The following is a 15,361-nucleotide window of genomic DNA, read 5'->3' as shown; positions in this document are numbered from 1 at the left end:
ACCCACAAAACGTCGCCGGAGCGGCCTTTTGCCAGCGGTATTGCAGCGCTGCCCATTGATTTCAGTGCGGAGGGGCGGTGAGTTCACCGCTCCAACGAGCTGCTGGCAGGACTTTTTGTGGCGCCCTGCCAGCGCACCGCTCCTTGGGCTTTCACACTGAAGTGAATGGAGCCGCTAATTTTAGCGCTGAGTGCCTGAAAAACACCGGCGATGTGAAAGGGTCTTAAACTTGTAAACTGGCGGCTCTCCAGCTGTTGCGGAACTACAAGTCCCATGAGGCATTGCAAGGCTGACAGTTACAAGCATGACTCTCACAGGCAGAGGGATGATGGGACTTGTAGTTCTGCAACAGCTGGAGTGGCCGCTGGTTGAAATAAATAGTAAGCCAGAAAAGGCCCGGTCTTCAAGTGGTTAATAATCCAACCCAAAACATTCATAATGATCTTTCAAACATAGTAAATGGATGAGGGTGAGAGAAGAGCGTACATGTGGGGGGAGCAATGGGGACGTATCGGGTGTGTTCTGGTGGAGCCGGAGTCCCTGATGTAAGGAGGGGGGGGAGGGGGGGCTTTGATGGGGATTTTGTGCATCATAAAAATCCTGGCAAATGTAAGAATCCTTCCTGTCCTGATTTATGGATGTGATATATATATATATCTATATTGGGAATAATCAATGATTTTCTGTGTTTCAGGCAAAGCCCAATCAGAAGGCGGCTCGCGCGCACCTCCCTCCTCATATTGGTGTCTATATTTTCATCTGCAGCCTTCATCATGTTCCTGGTCTACAAAAACTTCCCACAGCTCAGCGAGTGAGTACCTGACATCTACACCCTGACCTCTGTACTGCACTGCGGTATATGTCAGAGCTATATACATGTATAATAATAATAGTGTGTGACTGTGGGGGAGGGGACATTAGAGTGTAAGCTCCTCTGTACAGAGACTGATGTGACTGTGGGGGGAGGGGACATTAGAGTGTAAGCTCCCTCTGTACAGAGACTGATGTGACTGTGGGGGGGGAGGGGACATTAGAGTGTAAGTCTCCTCTGTATAGAGACTGATGTGACTGGGGGGGGAGGGGACATTAGAGTGTAAGCTCCTCTGTATAGAGACTGATGTGACTGTAGGGGGAGGGGACATTAGAGTGTAAGCTCCTCTGTACAGAGACTGATGTGACTGTGGGGGGGGAGGGGACATTAGAGTGTAAGCTCCTCTGTATAGAGACTGATGTGACTGGGGGGGGAGGGGACATTAGAGTGTAAGCTCCTCTGTATAGAGACTGATGTGACTGTGAGGGAGGGGACATTAGAGTGTAAGCTCCTCTGTACAGAGACTGATGTGACTGTGGGGGAGGGGACATTAGAGTGTAAGCTCTCTGTATAGAGACTGATGTGACTGTGGGGGGAGGGGACATTAGAGTGTAAGCTCCTCTGTATAGAGACTGATGTGACTGTGGGGAGGGGACATTAGAGTGTAAGCTCCTCTGTACAGAGACTGATGTGACTGTGGGGGGGAGGGGACATTAGAGTGTAAGCTCCTCTGTATAGAGACTGATGTGACTGGGGGGGAGGGGACATTAGAGTGTAAGCTCCTCTGTATAGAGACTGATGTGACTGTGAGGGAGGGGACATTAGAGTGTAAGCTCCTCTGTACAAGAGACTGATGTGACTGTGGGGGAGGGACATTAGAGTGTAAGCTCCTCTGTACAGAGACTGATGTGACTGGGGGGGGAGGGGACATTAGAGTGTAAGCTCTTCTGGTACAGAAACTGATGTGATTGGCTCAGTGATCTCTGTACAGCACTGTGGTATATGTCAGCGCTATATAAATGTATAATGATATCTTATTCCTCCTGCACCGCCTTCTTTAGTTATTTGGTTTCATGTTTCTCTGCAGGGAGGAGAGTGAGACGATAAGGATCCCCCGGGATATGGATGATGCCAAGGTCTGGGGAAAGTGCTTGTCCAAATACAAGACACGTTCTATGTGGAGGGTCCTGGTGGCGTACTTTACCACGTATGTTTTGTATCCTTTAGAACTATAAATGGTTAAATAGAACCCGCGGCTCCTCGATGGTAAGCCAACCTCAGCTCCTCACCTTATTGTAAACCAACATGGAGGAAAGATTTTTCTGGTTGTATGCAGCGGGCTCAACGTTCTGTGATTGTATCCCGAATAACTCGGGGGGGGGGGGGGGGGGTAATTACCAAGGAGTGGTGCAGGCAGAAAGCGTGAGAGTCCAGTATCAGTCTTCATTCTACCAGAGAAGAAAAGCTTGGCCTGAAGTGGGCCTAACTGACACCCCTTAATGCCAACCTGTGACTAGGGGCCATATGCGACCCTTTTGCACTTATTGTGTGGCCCCCAGGGCCCTTTCAGACAGAGGTGTTGTGTTTTTTTTTTTTTTTAAAGGGTCTGTAGGGAGCATAAATGTTAAAGCATAGATTTGTAAAGAAAGGTGGTATTCTGGGTAATAGGCGGGCTGGAGTGATTCGGGATATCAATAATGGATAAAAAGTAAAAGTCACTAAAAAGGTCCCATGGGGTGAATCCATCACAGTCAATGGGCTGCAGCTTCTCTCTAATAGGATTGGATGCACTCTTCAATCTGGATGGCCATCATCTAAGTTAGATTTTAGGTGAAAAAACTAAGAAATTTTTAAAATTGCACATTTATTAAAAAGAGGAAGACCCAAAAACATCCAAATCGGAGGGACTGCAGAGCTCGGCGGGTCGCGGGCTGATTCGGCTGTGTAGGTTCTGGAGGCGGCTGGAAAACCATATGGAGGCACCATCAATGGCAGCCAGACAGTCCTGAGAGTAGCGGGGACTGTCTGGCTGCTGGTGACCAAGCCAAAGTTGTGATGTAGAGAGATTCCAGTGGATGACATGGGGGTGTGGTTATGCGTTTCGGGGCAACTAGGACCGCCCCTTTCTCAAACTATCTTTCTGGATTTGTAAAGGAGCTGTAATATTAGTGAAATTCAATCTGATGTGATGCAATCCCAGCCTCTGACCTTCTCCTGCAGCACGCATGTAGCCTCCGACCTTCTCCTGCAGCACGCATGTAGCCTCCGACCTTCTCCTGCAGCACGTATGTAGCCTCTGAGCTTCTCCTGCAGCATGCATGTAGCCTCTGAGCTTCTCCTGCAGCACGCATGTAGCCTCCGACCTTCTCCTGCAGCACGCATGTAGCCTCCGACCGCATGTAGCCTCCGACCTTCTCCTGCAGGCATGCATGTAGCCTCTGAGCTTCTCCTGCAGCATGCATGTAGCCTCTGAGCTTCTCCTGCAGCACGCATGTAGCCTCCGACCTTCTCCTGCAGCACGCATGTAGCCTCCGACCTTCTCCTGCAGCACGCATGTAGCCTCGACCTTCTCCTGCAGCACGCATGTAGCCTCCGACCTTCTCCTGCAGCACGCATGTAGCCTCCGACCTTCTCCTGCAGCACGCATGTAGCCTCCGACCTTCTCCTGCAGCACGCATGTAGCCTCCGACCTCTCCTGCAGCACGCATGTAGCCTCCTCTGACCTTCTCCTGCAGCACGCCTGTAGCCTCCTCTGACCTTCTCCTGCAGCACGCCTGTAGCCTCCTCTGACCTTCTCCTGCAGCACGCCTGTAGCCTCCTCTGACCTTCTCCTGCAGCACGCCTGTAGCCTCCTCTGACCTTCTCCTGCAGCACGCCTGTAGCCTCCTCTGACCTTCTCCTGCAGCACGCCTGTAGCCTCCTCTGACCTTCTCCTGCAGCACGTCTGTAGCCTCCTCTGACCTTCTCCTGCAGCACGCCTGTAGCCTCCTCTGACCTTCTCCTGCAGCACGCCTGTAGCCTCCTCTGACCTTTTCATGTCTTCAGTCTGACAGTTTCCCGTGGTATTATGTTCACAGAATATTATGTGTGGCCCTTTGGCAATGTCAGGGGCCACACATTTGGCCTCCTACATATTGAAGGTTGACCATCACCGACCTAGCCGGTGTCCCGGCATCTGTTCCTATGACAACATCATGTGATCATGTGACCAAACCAATGTGAGAGTTCCATAGTTGAGATCTAGAGCAGAAGACTGCAGTATTGATGTAGATAGATAAAATCTCCACAGATAACAATCAGCAGCTGCATTGCAGTTCTGTACATTGATCACTGAATGCGGAATCTTCTTTAACTGCAATATGTCCAGTCTACAGACCTTCGCTATTCCAGGCTCCATATTTCTCAGTATCCTGTCTGGATTCCTCTACCCCTTCCCCCTGGCTCTCTTCCTCGTCTGTTTGGTGAGTGTCTGTGTTGTCATAGAAGAACCTTTTCCACTCCTGGCCTAAAGGAGAAGTATGGAGTTCTTCTGGTGTCACTAGCCTGTAGGGTACATGGTCCGCTCACTCTCTGTCTCCTTCCAGTGTTCAGGTCTCGGAGCGTCATTCTGCTACATCCTGTCCTATCATGTCGGGAGGCCGGTCGTCTACAAATACCTGACAGAGAAAGCCGTCAAATGGTCAGAGCAGGTAATGCACATTTCATAGACAAATTCATTGATGTGAGGGTACCAGTTATGGGTGGCACCTTTTATCTTGGAGACCCAGGTGTGCGTTTTTTTTTTCTGTAGCTTCTTATTGACCTCAGGGAGCCTCCTGTTACTCTTGTTATATTCTACATAAAATAATTTAAAAAAAATTCCAGCAGGGGGCGCACCTTGTAATGGCAGCGGCAGGTATACAGACCTGGGAGCTCATCGGTGGAGTGCTGGGTGCTTTAACCCCATTCTGCCAAGTGTACCCATATATACGGCCTCACTGAGGTGGGTCTTTATATATGTGCTACTGTGTTTGTGCTGGAAGAGTGCTGCTCACTTCTAGAATGGAGATTGAGCTGTCACAGAGAGCTCCGTGTCTCGTGCTGAAGATCGGCAACCCAGAAGAACGATTCATGATCACCTAATTACTGTGATTGGCTATCGTATTGATCAATCGCTGTACAGTCTGCCCACTCCCTGTTTTCTCCACTTGAAAGGAGAAAAAAGGTACATTGTATACATACAGGATTCATTATAGAATACATTGTATACTTACAGGATCCATTATATAATATTGTATACATACAGGATATATAATATACATTGTACACATACAGGATATATAATATAATATACATTGTATACGTACAGGATATATAATATACATTGTATACGTACAGGATATATAATATACATTGTATACGTACAGGATATATTTTAAAATTCATTGCATACATACAGGATCCATTATATCATACATTGTATACTTAGTCTCAAACTGGCGGCCCTCCAGCTGTTGCGAAACTACAAGTCCCATCATGCCTCTGCCTCTGGGAGTCATGCTTGGAACTGTCAGCCTTGCAATGCCTCATGGGAATTGTAGTTTTGCAACAGCTGGAGGGCCGCCAGTTTGAGACCCCTATAAGTACATTTATACATACAGGATACATTATAGCGTTCGTTGTATACATACAGGGCACATTATAGAATACATTGTATACATACAGGATACATTATATAATACATTGTATACATACAGGATCCGTTATAGAATACATTGTATACATACAGGATCCATTATATAATACATTGTATACATACAGGATCCGTTATATAATACATTGTATACATACAGGATCCGTTATATAATACATTGTATACATACAGGATCCGTTATATAATACATTGTATACATACAGGATATATTATAGAATACATTTATACATACAGGATCCGTTATATAATACATTGTATACATACAGGGCATGTTCTATAATACATTGTATACATACAGGATATGTTCTACAGTATTTTTAATTCAGTTGTATGTAATCCTCTATGCTATCCTGTACTTTGTATTATCCAGGATATATTTGGCTATAATCTCTTGATTTTCATCAAACTTTTTAGTTTTTCCATAAAAAAAAAAAAAAAAGATTGACAAGCGTGCCCGGTGTCTGATTGTCTCTATCCTATAATCTCGCCTGCTAAGGTCATTACTGTCTGATAATCCTGTTACCATAAGACAGATGAATGCACAGCACTGAGTATTATCATTACCGGACACACAATCATGTTAAAGGGAGACTTCAATCTACCCAAAAGAAATGTTTAATGTGACCGCCATGTTTTTACACACTTATTGATGGATTAGTGTCACTTCTGGTCAGTATACTGTAGAATAGGAAATCCCAATACCAGGGAACGTGGAACTCCTATCTGTGTCCATCCAGTGTAGGATATTCTTGTAGAGTTGTAGTAGGGATCATCACCTGCAAGCCCATGTGTGTTCATTTCCTGTAAGTGGACTTTTCCTGCTGTCCTTTAACCATATAGTAGTTGGGACATGTCACCAGCAGATGGCGCCAATGTTCAGCTACACTCGGTGGAGGGTCACTTTGTAGGTCCCGGAGGAATTTGCTGCTCTAACCCCCCCCCCCCCCCCCCAATCTGTGTTTCCTCCACCCATTGCAGTATGTATCTATGGGTGTTCTGTGCACCCTGCCAGTTTATTCTGAGTAAAGCGATTACCATGTTACCTGATAGCGATTTAATGTCATTGGAGGCTCCATGTCCTGTAACATGATCCCGATGTATAATGCCGTTCTCGCTCTTCACTCTCTGATTACCTCGCTTCTTATGTTTCCAGGTGGAGCGGCACAGAGATCATCTGATTAATTATATCATATTCCTGAGGATAACACCTTTCCTGCCAAACTGGTTCATCAACATCACATCTCCGGTCATCAACGTTCCCCTCAAAGTCTTCTTCTTGGGGACCTTCTTGGGTGAGTAGTTGTGCTGGAGCGCCACCTAGTGGACAATTTTCTAATTGCACTGGTAACCTGTGAGTACATTTACCTGATACCATCAACAATGGTTCTCGCTGTTCTTGGCGAAGCTTGTGTAAGAGAAGACCTGCAGACAAGCATATCGCTGGATCAAGACAGGTAAGTATTTTTTGGAGGGGGGGGGGGGAGCAAGTGGCAAATGGTTTTGTACTTTAATTTAGGCAATGCTTTACGGTAAAAAAAAAGTTTTACCTTTTTTAGAACCACTTTAAGCATTTTCTTTACTAGAGTGCCCAGAAGAAATAGAAGGTTGAATCTCCCCAGCACGGGGTTCTAACCCTCCCCTACTCCATCCACAGCTAAAAGCTTTGCTTTAGATGAACGTTAATCTCTTGCTGTCCATGTAATGCCCACATAGGCACCCTTGGAGATTTGGGGTTTCTGTGTTGAAAGCGCACTCCCACAGCACAGTGAATGAGCTGTCATAGACCGCTCCTGGTCAGTAATGATTAAAGCGAAGTTCCACCCAAGTCAGCGGCTATAAAAAGTGTAGCTGCTGACTTTTTTTTATTAATCAGACACTCACCTGTCCCACGGTCCAGCGATGTGGGGGAACGAAGTCTTGATCCTCCACCCCCCCCTCCTCCTCTCTGCAGTGCTGGCATTGTGGGCACCTGGCTGTGGCTTCACAGCTAGGCATGCACTTCACATTGACTGGCTGGGCAATCATCTGGGACCTGTGACGTGTCCCAGATTATTGCTGAGAGGGAGGGGGGAGAGGTGAACTTCCAGCGCTGCGGTGCCCCGGAAGGACGTGGGTGTTTGATCCCTCTAAAAAGAGGGTATCCGCTCCCCCCCAAAAAAAGACATGCCAAATGTGGCATGTCAGGGGGTCACCTTCACTTAAAGCAGAAGTGGGCCGGGCTGCCCGATCATGTCTCCACTGTGATTGGCTGCCGCAAAGCAACCCAGCCTAAAGTAAAGAGACTGCTTTAGTCTGGCTCCATCCAGGCCATGCCCCACCGACGCGTTTCGTCATGTTCACAGGGCTTAGGGTGAAATGTCAGTGCTGTGGCCTGGATGGAGCCAGACTAAAGCTGAGATTGTTGACTTGATACTTCGGACTGTTTGTGTGTGGTGGTTTTGGTTTCCTTTTTACCCAGAGTGTTCAGAGCCGGGTCGGGCTCTTTATCCTCGTGACTTAGGAGTCACCGAAGTTCTGGAGTGGTACCCCAAGCTTTTCATGGTCACTGTGATTGGCTATCTCTGTCACAATCTCGCCCCACAGACGTAAAGACCAAGTCAAAGGGGCACCAGGGCTGAGCAGGTAGGAGTTAATAACCCATTTAAAACACCTTTAAAAAGCCCCCCCCCCCCCCCCTGGCTTCCCTTTAACTGATTTTTATGCTGAAATTCGTTTTTTTTATTTTTTTTTTTTCTGGCTTTGTGATGTATAAATACAATTTTCTGCTATTGTCCGCTCATTACACCTTGTCTTTTCCAGGCGTGGCCCCTCCGTCATTCGTAGCGATCAAGGCCGGGACCACACTTTACCAGCTGACCACAGCGGGGGAGGCAGTCTCCTGGAACTCGGTCATTGTCCTCATGATCTTGGCTGTCCTCTCCATCCTGCCCGCCATCTTCCAGAAGAGACTTAAGAAGAAGTTTGAATGAGCTTCCATCCCGCCTGCTGGGCTCTCCTCTTAGGACTCGTTCTCTGAAGACTGAGAAGAAGATAAAAAAAAAAAAAGAACTTATTTAATTGTACAGACTGCAGTTTTCCTGCCTTTCTATTAAATTAAAATATTTTATTTAGAACTTTTGTCAATAGGGCCCCCCCATACTACCCACAGCTCAGGAGCTGGTATGGTGGAATGTATTGAGGCCTTACAACACGGACCATTGCTGGTGTCAATGAACTGGTAATATTTGACCATTCTGCCCCTCTCAGACAGGGGAGACTGAAGGCTGCTCCCTAGAAAAGGTGCCCCAGCTTGGGGTAAAGAGCTTATGGCACTGGACTTCTCTATCCATTGACCACCCAACCAGTACGGGCTCTAAACACTAAGTTTGCATATACGGAGCAATGGCCTACAGGAAGAAGAGTTACTGCCCCCCCGGTGACTGTGCAGCAGTTGTGTGCTTTGCCTACCAGCACCCTATCTGGTTGCCCAACCTGAGCAAAAGCTCCCCGGCTCACGTTGGGGCCCTCATCCGGCTCACGTTGGGGCCCTCATCCGGCTCACGTTGGGGCCCTCATCCGGCTCACGTTGCACTGGCAGCCCCCTGCTGACCTGATGAAGCCCTGGCCCTGATTTAAGATTACTGCCTGTATATGATTGGTGGCCCTGGATGAGTATTATCTGTAGGATGTCTGTGTAAGCCGTGTGGATCCAAGGACTGTGCAGCGTTCTGGTCCTTGTCAAAGCGTCAGCCCACCCAAAGGTGATAATTCAATGTCTGGTGGACAGAGACAAACAGTGGGTTCTTGTATCTCTCGGGGGTTCTCCAGTGGTGATGTCTCCCAACTCTAAACTCTGCAGCACCGCACCAAACCTGCTCCTCTCACCTGTCCATGGATTAATAGGGTGCCGGTTTTAAAGACGCCCGTCCTGGCTCACCATTATAGGGAATAGATGAATGAGCCGCATTCTGCTCTCCACTGGTCCAAATACTTTAATTAAAGCATCAACAGTGTAGTTACAATCGTGGTTTTACCACCCATAAGCAACTTCCCCCATAATGCGTTTCGCTACAATCACGTGGATCAAGCCATTTGTGATGAAACGCGTAAGCCGTGTTTACTTTTGGGGCAGAGACGCCATGCTTGCAGCTACACTGTTGATGCTGGAATAAAAGTACTTGAAAGAATGGAGATCGGATTGCGTCTCTCATTCATCTCCCCTCCCATGATAAAATCTCCATTAGATGAAATACATAAAAATTCCAGGAAAGGAGAGCCGGACCCCCTCGTAAAGGGTGTGGAGGAGAGGAGCACCGAAAGGAAAATTTGGTGCCATAACCGAAAATTCAGGATCCACTTGGCCGAAACCGAAAAATTACAGTTTACAAAACGTATAGATATTTTTATATGGAATTGTATTATATTCAACTTTTTATTCAGTATCGTAAATAATAGGAATTTGTCGGCCATTATCGGCACCTTTAGTGCAAGAAAAGCTCCAAAAAAATTGCATCCCTTTAAATTCTATGTATGTCTGCACACTGGTCTGTTGTGGTGTTAAAAATCCTGCTGGCTGCATTTTTCGGTCAGTTAAAAAAAATCTGCACCAAAAACGCACCTCCCTGTTGAAACGTATAAATAACGCGCCCGTGTTATGTTTTTGATGCGTTTTTTTGAGGCACATGACCAATGAAAAACACTCCAAGCACAGTAAAATCGCGTGCGTTTTCAGCGCCATTATCAGCACCTTTTTCTTGTCAAAATGCCGAAAAACACACATCGCCGCCAAAATGTCGGTGCGTCTCTAGAGTGAGAATCTCGCCCCTGGAATTCCCAAGAGATAGAAGGAGCCATTGGATGGATTTTTGGAACCTTCACCAAGATGTGATCTTATATAGAGCAGTGGGTGGATCCCGGCTGATCACCAATGGAGGCGTCTTATTCCAATGGTGGGTGTGTCCACAATGTTCTTGTTTTGGATGGAATGGAGACGGATTTAAAGCCCTGTTGATTTTTTATTAAATTTTTTTTCACATATATGTTTATTAACATTTTTAGGTATACAGAACATAGGAAAGTGAAAATGAAGGGAAGGTAAAAAAAAATCTTGTAGTCTAACAATCAATTTTAATTGCTCTTTGTGGCTCCTTTAGAGAGACTCCTCCTCACTTCCTATTGAGGTGACAACGGTTCCAGCAGACAGGAAGTGAGTGAAAATCTTTTGACAGGGGTTTTATCTTTACCCATTCTGCTTAAAGCTGAGCTTTTGGATCAGTAAATATTCTCTAAATCCATCGGTCGTGTGTCTTCTTCCTGAGCTTTGTGTATTTCCTCCAGATCTGTGCAGTAATCAAGTGTGAGACTTCCTGTAATAAAGACCGATCACTGCTGATCTCTCTCTTTGTGGAGGATGACTGGTCTTGTCTCCACCCCCTTATCTAGTGGGTGGAGTCTGCTCGGTCCCTTCCACAGCTCTGCTCTCTCTCCTTGTGCAGGGGTGACTGTTCTTGTCTCCACCCACTTCTGTAGTGGGTGGAGTCTGCTCAGTCCCTCCCACAGCTCTGCTCTCTCTCCTTGTGCAGAGGTGACTGGTCTGGTCTCCACCCACTTCTGTAGTGGGTGGAGTTTGCTCGGTCCCTCCCACAGCTTTGCTCTCTCTCCCTGTGCAGGGGGACTGGTCTCGTTTCTGCCCCTCCTGTAATTTTCAATAGGCTGTCTGTAGTGGGTGGAGCTTGTGCAGTACCTCCCACAGCTCTACTCTCCTTGTGCAGGGGTGACTGGTCTTGTCTCTGCCCCCTTCTGTAGTGGGTGGAGTCTGCTCGGTCCCTCCCACAGCCCTACTCTCTCTCCTTGTGCAGGGTGACTGGTCTTGTCTCCACCCCCTTCTGTAGTGGGTGGAGTCTGCTCGGTCTCTCCCACAGCTTTACTCTCTCTTCTTGTGCAGGGGACTGGTCTTGTCTCCACCCCCTTCTGTAGTGGGTGGAGTCTGCTCGGTCCCTCCCACAGCCCTACTCTCTCTCCTTGTGCAGGGTGACTGGTCTTGTCTCCACCCCCTTCTGTAGTGGGTGGAGTCTGCTCAGTCCCTCCCACAGCTCTGCTCTCTCTCCTTGTGCAGAGGTGACTGGTCTTGTCTCCACCCACTTCTGTAGTGGGTGGAGTCTGCTCGGTCCCTCCCACAGCTTTGCTCTCTCTCCCTGTGCAGGGGGACTGGTCTCGTTTCTGCCCCTCCTGTAATTTTCAATAGGCTGTCTGTAGTGGGTGGAGCTTGTGCAGTACCTCCCACAGCTCTACTCTCCTTGTGCAGGGGTGACTGGTCTTGTCTCTGCCCCCTTCTGTAGTGGGTGGAGTCTGCTCGGTCCCTCCCACAGCCCTACTCTCTCTCCTTGTGCAGGGTGACTGGTCTTGTCTCCACCCCCTTCTGTAGTGGGTGGAGTCTGCTCGGTCTCTCCCACAGCTTTACTCTCTCTTCTTGTGCAGGGGACTGGTCTTGTCTCCACCCCCTTCTGTAGTGGGTGGAGTCTGCTCGGTCCCTCCCACAGCCCTACTCTCTCTCCTTGTGCAGGGTGACTGGTCTTGTCTCCACCCCCTTCTGTAGTGGGTGGAGCCTGCTCGGTCCCTCCCACAGCTCTCCTCTCTCTTTGTGCAGGGGGACTTGTCTTGCTTCCGCCCTCTCCTGTAGTTTTCTATAGTGGGTGGGACCAGCTCTGCTCTCCTGTACAGCACAGTGATGATTTCACAGCTACTTGGAGTTCAGCTTTAAAGTGCAAGTTCACCTTTACAGAAAATCTGTAAGGTGTACTTACACTGGACCCCGGTCCTGCGATCACCCGCTGTGAGACATTGGGTCGCTGCCTTACCGGTCCGGGGGATTTACAATCCCTGCGGCTTTTTCTCCTCTTCTCCAGCGCTGACAGGACAGGCTAGGCAGTGCTGACCAATTGGAATGCCTCCTATCCTTTCACGCTGAGTTATGTATAGGGGATTAAGCCGCAGGGATTTCAAATCCCTGGATGAGTGAAGCAGCAACCCGATGTCTCACAGTGGGAGATTGCAGGACTTCTGTATAGCGGGACGGTGGTGGTAGGGGTTCAGATTTTTTGTGAACTTGCCCTTTAAGCTTTACATGTAGGAATTGTTGTCGACTGTTTAGTGGGCGGTTCAGTATACTGCGCCTAATGGGTTCCTGAGACGCATTTAGGATGCTACAGGATAAATCTGTCTGCAGATACCGGGACATGCGGATTAAAGCTAAACCACCAGAAAAATGAAAAACAGTGGTGGGCCCCTGCAGGTTTAAGTCATAATGTGCTGGTATGCACTGCATACTATCACATTATGACAGACTTACCTGTAGGCAGAGCCCTCCAGAGCAGCGCTGTCCCAGCTCCGCGGTGCTCCCGTCCTCACCCGCTCTTCCTTTTGGGTTTGTGGGCTCCAGCTGTATGAATGGGCCGGTGATGTCACTGGATGCAGGTTGTGTGAATATCTCCTAGAAGGTATTCACAGTACTTACAGGTGGTCCTTATTATAGACTTACCTGTAGGGACAAGTTCAAAAGTGGAGTGTAATTCCACTTTAACAAATGTGATGAGTGGGGGGGGTCACTATAATGGGGCACCCCCCCCCCCCCCCTTGTAAAGTATTGGATCTAACCCTACAGTGTTCTAGCCAGTAACAGACGCCAATCCAGCTCTCGGCCTTCTGTCTGTTGCACATTTTTGTTTTGGACTAAAAAAGAAAATGTAATATATAACGAGGTTATGTCTGTATTTAATGAGTAGAACTTTTAATTAAAACTATCAAAGTGGTTTCTGGCGTTTTTATTAATGGAAGAGTTTGGTGGGGGGGGAATCTGTTTTTAATAAGCGTTAGCTGGGATTTTATTCTCAGCGAATGGGCAAAAACTCCGGGCTCCTCCCCTTGTCTCCGCCCCCTACCCACCTCCGAGCGCCACCCTGTGTAGTCAGCAACAACAGATGCCCACCAGCAACAACAGACCCTTGGCAGCAAAATACTATCCCAACAACAATTACCCCCCCCCCAGCAAGAATAGCCCCCCAATGTAATAATACAGTAAATCTCCCAGCAGCCAGCAAGAATAGATCCCTGAAGCAACAGAAAACCCTGCCTCCAGCAACAAAATACTACCCCAGCAACAATAACCCCCCCCCCCAGCAACAATAGACCCCCCACCAGCAACAAAATACTACCCCAACAACAATAATCCCCCCCAGCAGCAACAATGGACCCCCAATTGTCTAATACAGTAGATCTACCAGCAACAATAGATTCCCCCCTAGCAACAATAGACCTTCAGCAGCAAAATACTAACCCAACAACAATAACCCTCCCCCAGCAACAATAGACTCCCAATTTAATAATACAGTAGATCTCCCAGCAGCCAGAAACAACAGACCCTTCTCAGCAACAAGTGACCCTCCAGCAACATAAGATTCCCCCCCACCCCCCCCCAGCAGCTGATATCAGTAGACCCTGTAGCTGCATAACTTAAAACTAGAAAAACCTGAACTGTGACCTAAAAAAAAAAACTTCAGATCTCCCTTTACGCCAGTGATGGTGAACCTTGGCACCCCAGATGTTTTGGAACTACATTTCCCATGATGTTCATGCACTCTGCAGTGTAATTGAGCATCATGGGAAATGTAGTTCCAAAACATCTGGGGCGCCAAAGTTCGCCATCACTGCTGTAGGTTGTTGCAGTAGTATCTGGTGGGTCTGGCTCCATGAGTGCGGGGCGAAACGCGTCAGTGGTGTGACTCAGATGGAGGCTGCTACTAATCAAGCACAAAGGGCGTTGTAGGGGGCGTAGCGGTCAGGGTGCTTCTCTTGCATGCACAGAAAAATCTGCACTCGCGGTCCTGTACGCATAGGAACAATCGGGCTAATGTGTACATGTACCCTATTGGCTGCTGCTGTTGCTCAGGGCCGACATGTACATTTTGGCAAAATGTAGCTAGTGCTGGGACCCCTGATTAGCAATGCTGCCCTGGTATAAGGAATGAACAAGATGTCATTTCAATAAAGTTCTAACAAACAAAACAAAAAGTAAACGGTGCAAATTGCCGGGATGGACGCCTCCTGTCCTTCCATCGTCTAGCAGCGGCTGTGCGATCAGCGTGGCTCCCGGTGTGAATTCCCCTCATTCAGAATTGGCCGAGTTCATGCTACACGTGTGCCACACGCTTGGCTCATTCCGATGGGGGGATCAATAGTCTGTTATCAGCAGCGGTGCCCCCTGCTGGCTACACATTATTTATATTTACAAGTCAGCCCTGAACAGTAGCTAATAGGGCCCATATAGAGTATCTCACATAAGTAAGTACACCCCTCACATTTCTGTAAATATTTTATTCTATCTTTTTTTTTTTTTTTAAATAACGTTTTATTTCAGAAAAATAAGACCGCAAAACACAGGTGCATATATAGTAAACGGACATCTTCTATTTTTTCATGTGACAACACTGAAGAAATGACACTTGTCTACAATGTAAAGTAGTGAGTGTACAGCTTGTATAACAGTGTAAATTTGCTGTCCCCTCAAAATAACTCAACACACAGCCATTAATGTCTAAACCGCTGGCAACAAAAGTCAGTACACCCCTAAGTGAAAATGTCCAAATTGGGCCCAATTAGCCATTTTCCCTCCCCGGTGTCATGTGACTCGTTAGTGTTACAAGGTCTCAGGTGTGAATGGGGAGCAGGTGTGTTAAATTTGGTGTTATCGCTCTCACTCTCTCATACTGGTCACTGGAAGTACAACATGGCACCTCATGGCAAAGAACTCTCTGAGGATCTGAAAAGAAGAATTGTTGCTCTACATAAAGATGGCCTAGGCTATAAGAAGATTGCCAAGACCC

General features: G+C 47.6%; 1 protein-coding gene across 1 annotated transcript; it reads left to right on the top strand.

The window, feature by feature from the left end:
- Window positions 1-694: 694 nt before the first annotated feature.
- On the top strand, window positions 695-13,291 carry TMEM41B (transmembrane protein 41B; the record flags this gene model as incomplete). Its single annotated transcript, XM_073603986.1, is given in 6 exon segments — window positions 695-811; window positions 1,899-2,027; window positions 4,179-4,272; window positions 4,396-4,500; window positions 6,658-6,796; window positions 8,304-13,291. Coding segments are annotated over 6 exon segments (754 nt in total), but the record flags the coding sequence as incomplete, so codon positions are not given.
- Window positions 13,292-15,361: the final 2,070 nt, after the last annotated feature.

This window comes from Aquarana catesbeiana, linkage group LG11 (genome assembly GCF_042186555.1).
Source record: "Aquarana catesbeiana isolate 2022-GZ linkage group LG11, ASM4218655v1, whole genome shotgun sequence".
Lineage (NCBI taxonomy): Eukaryota > Metazoa > Chordata > Amphibia > Anura > Ranidae > Aquarana > Aquarana catesbeiana.
The sequence above is the reverse complement of the archived record's forward strand: the minus strand, read 5'-3'. Positions and strand labels throughout refer to the sequence as shown.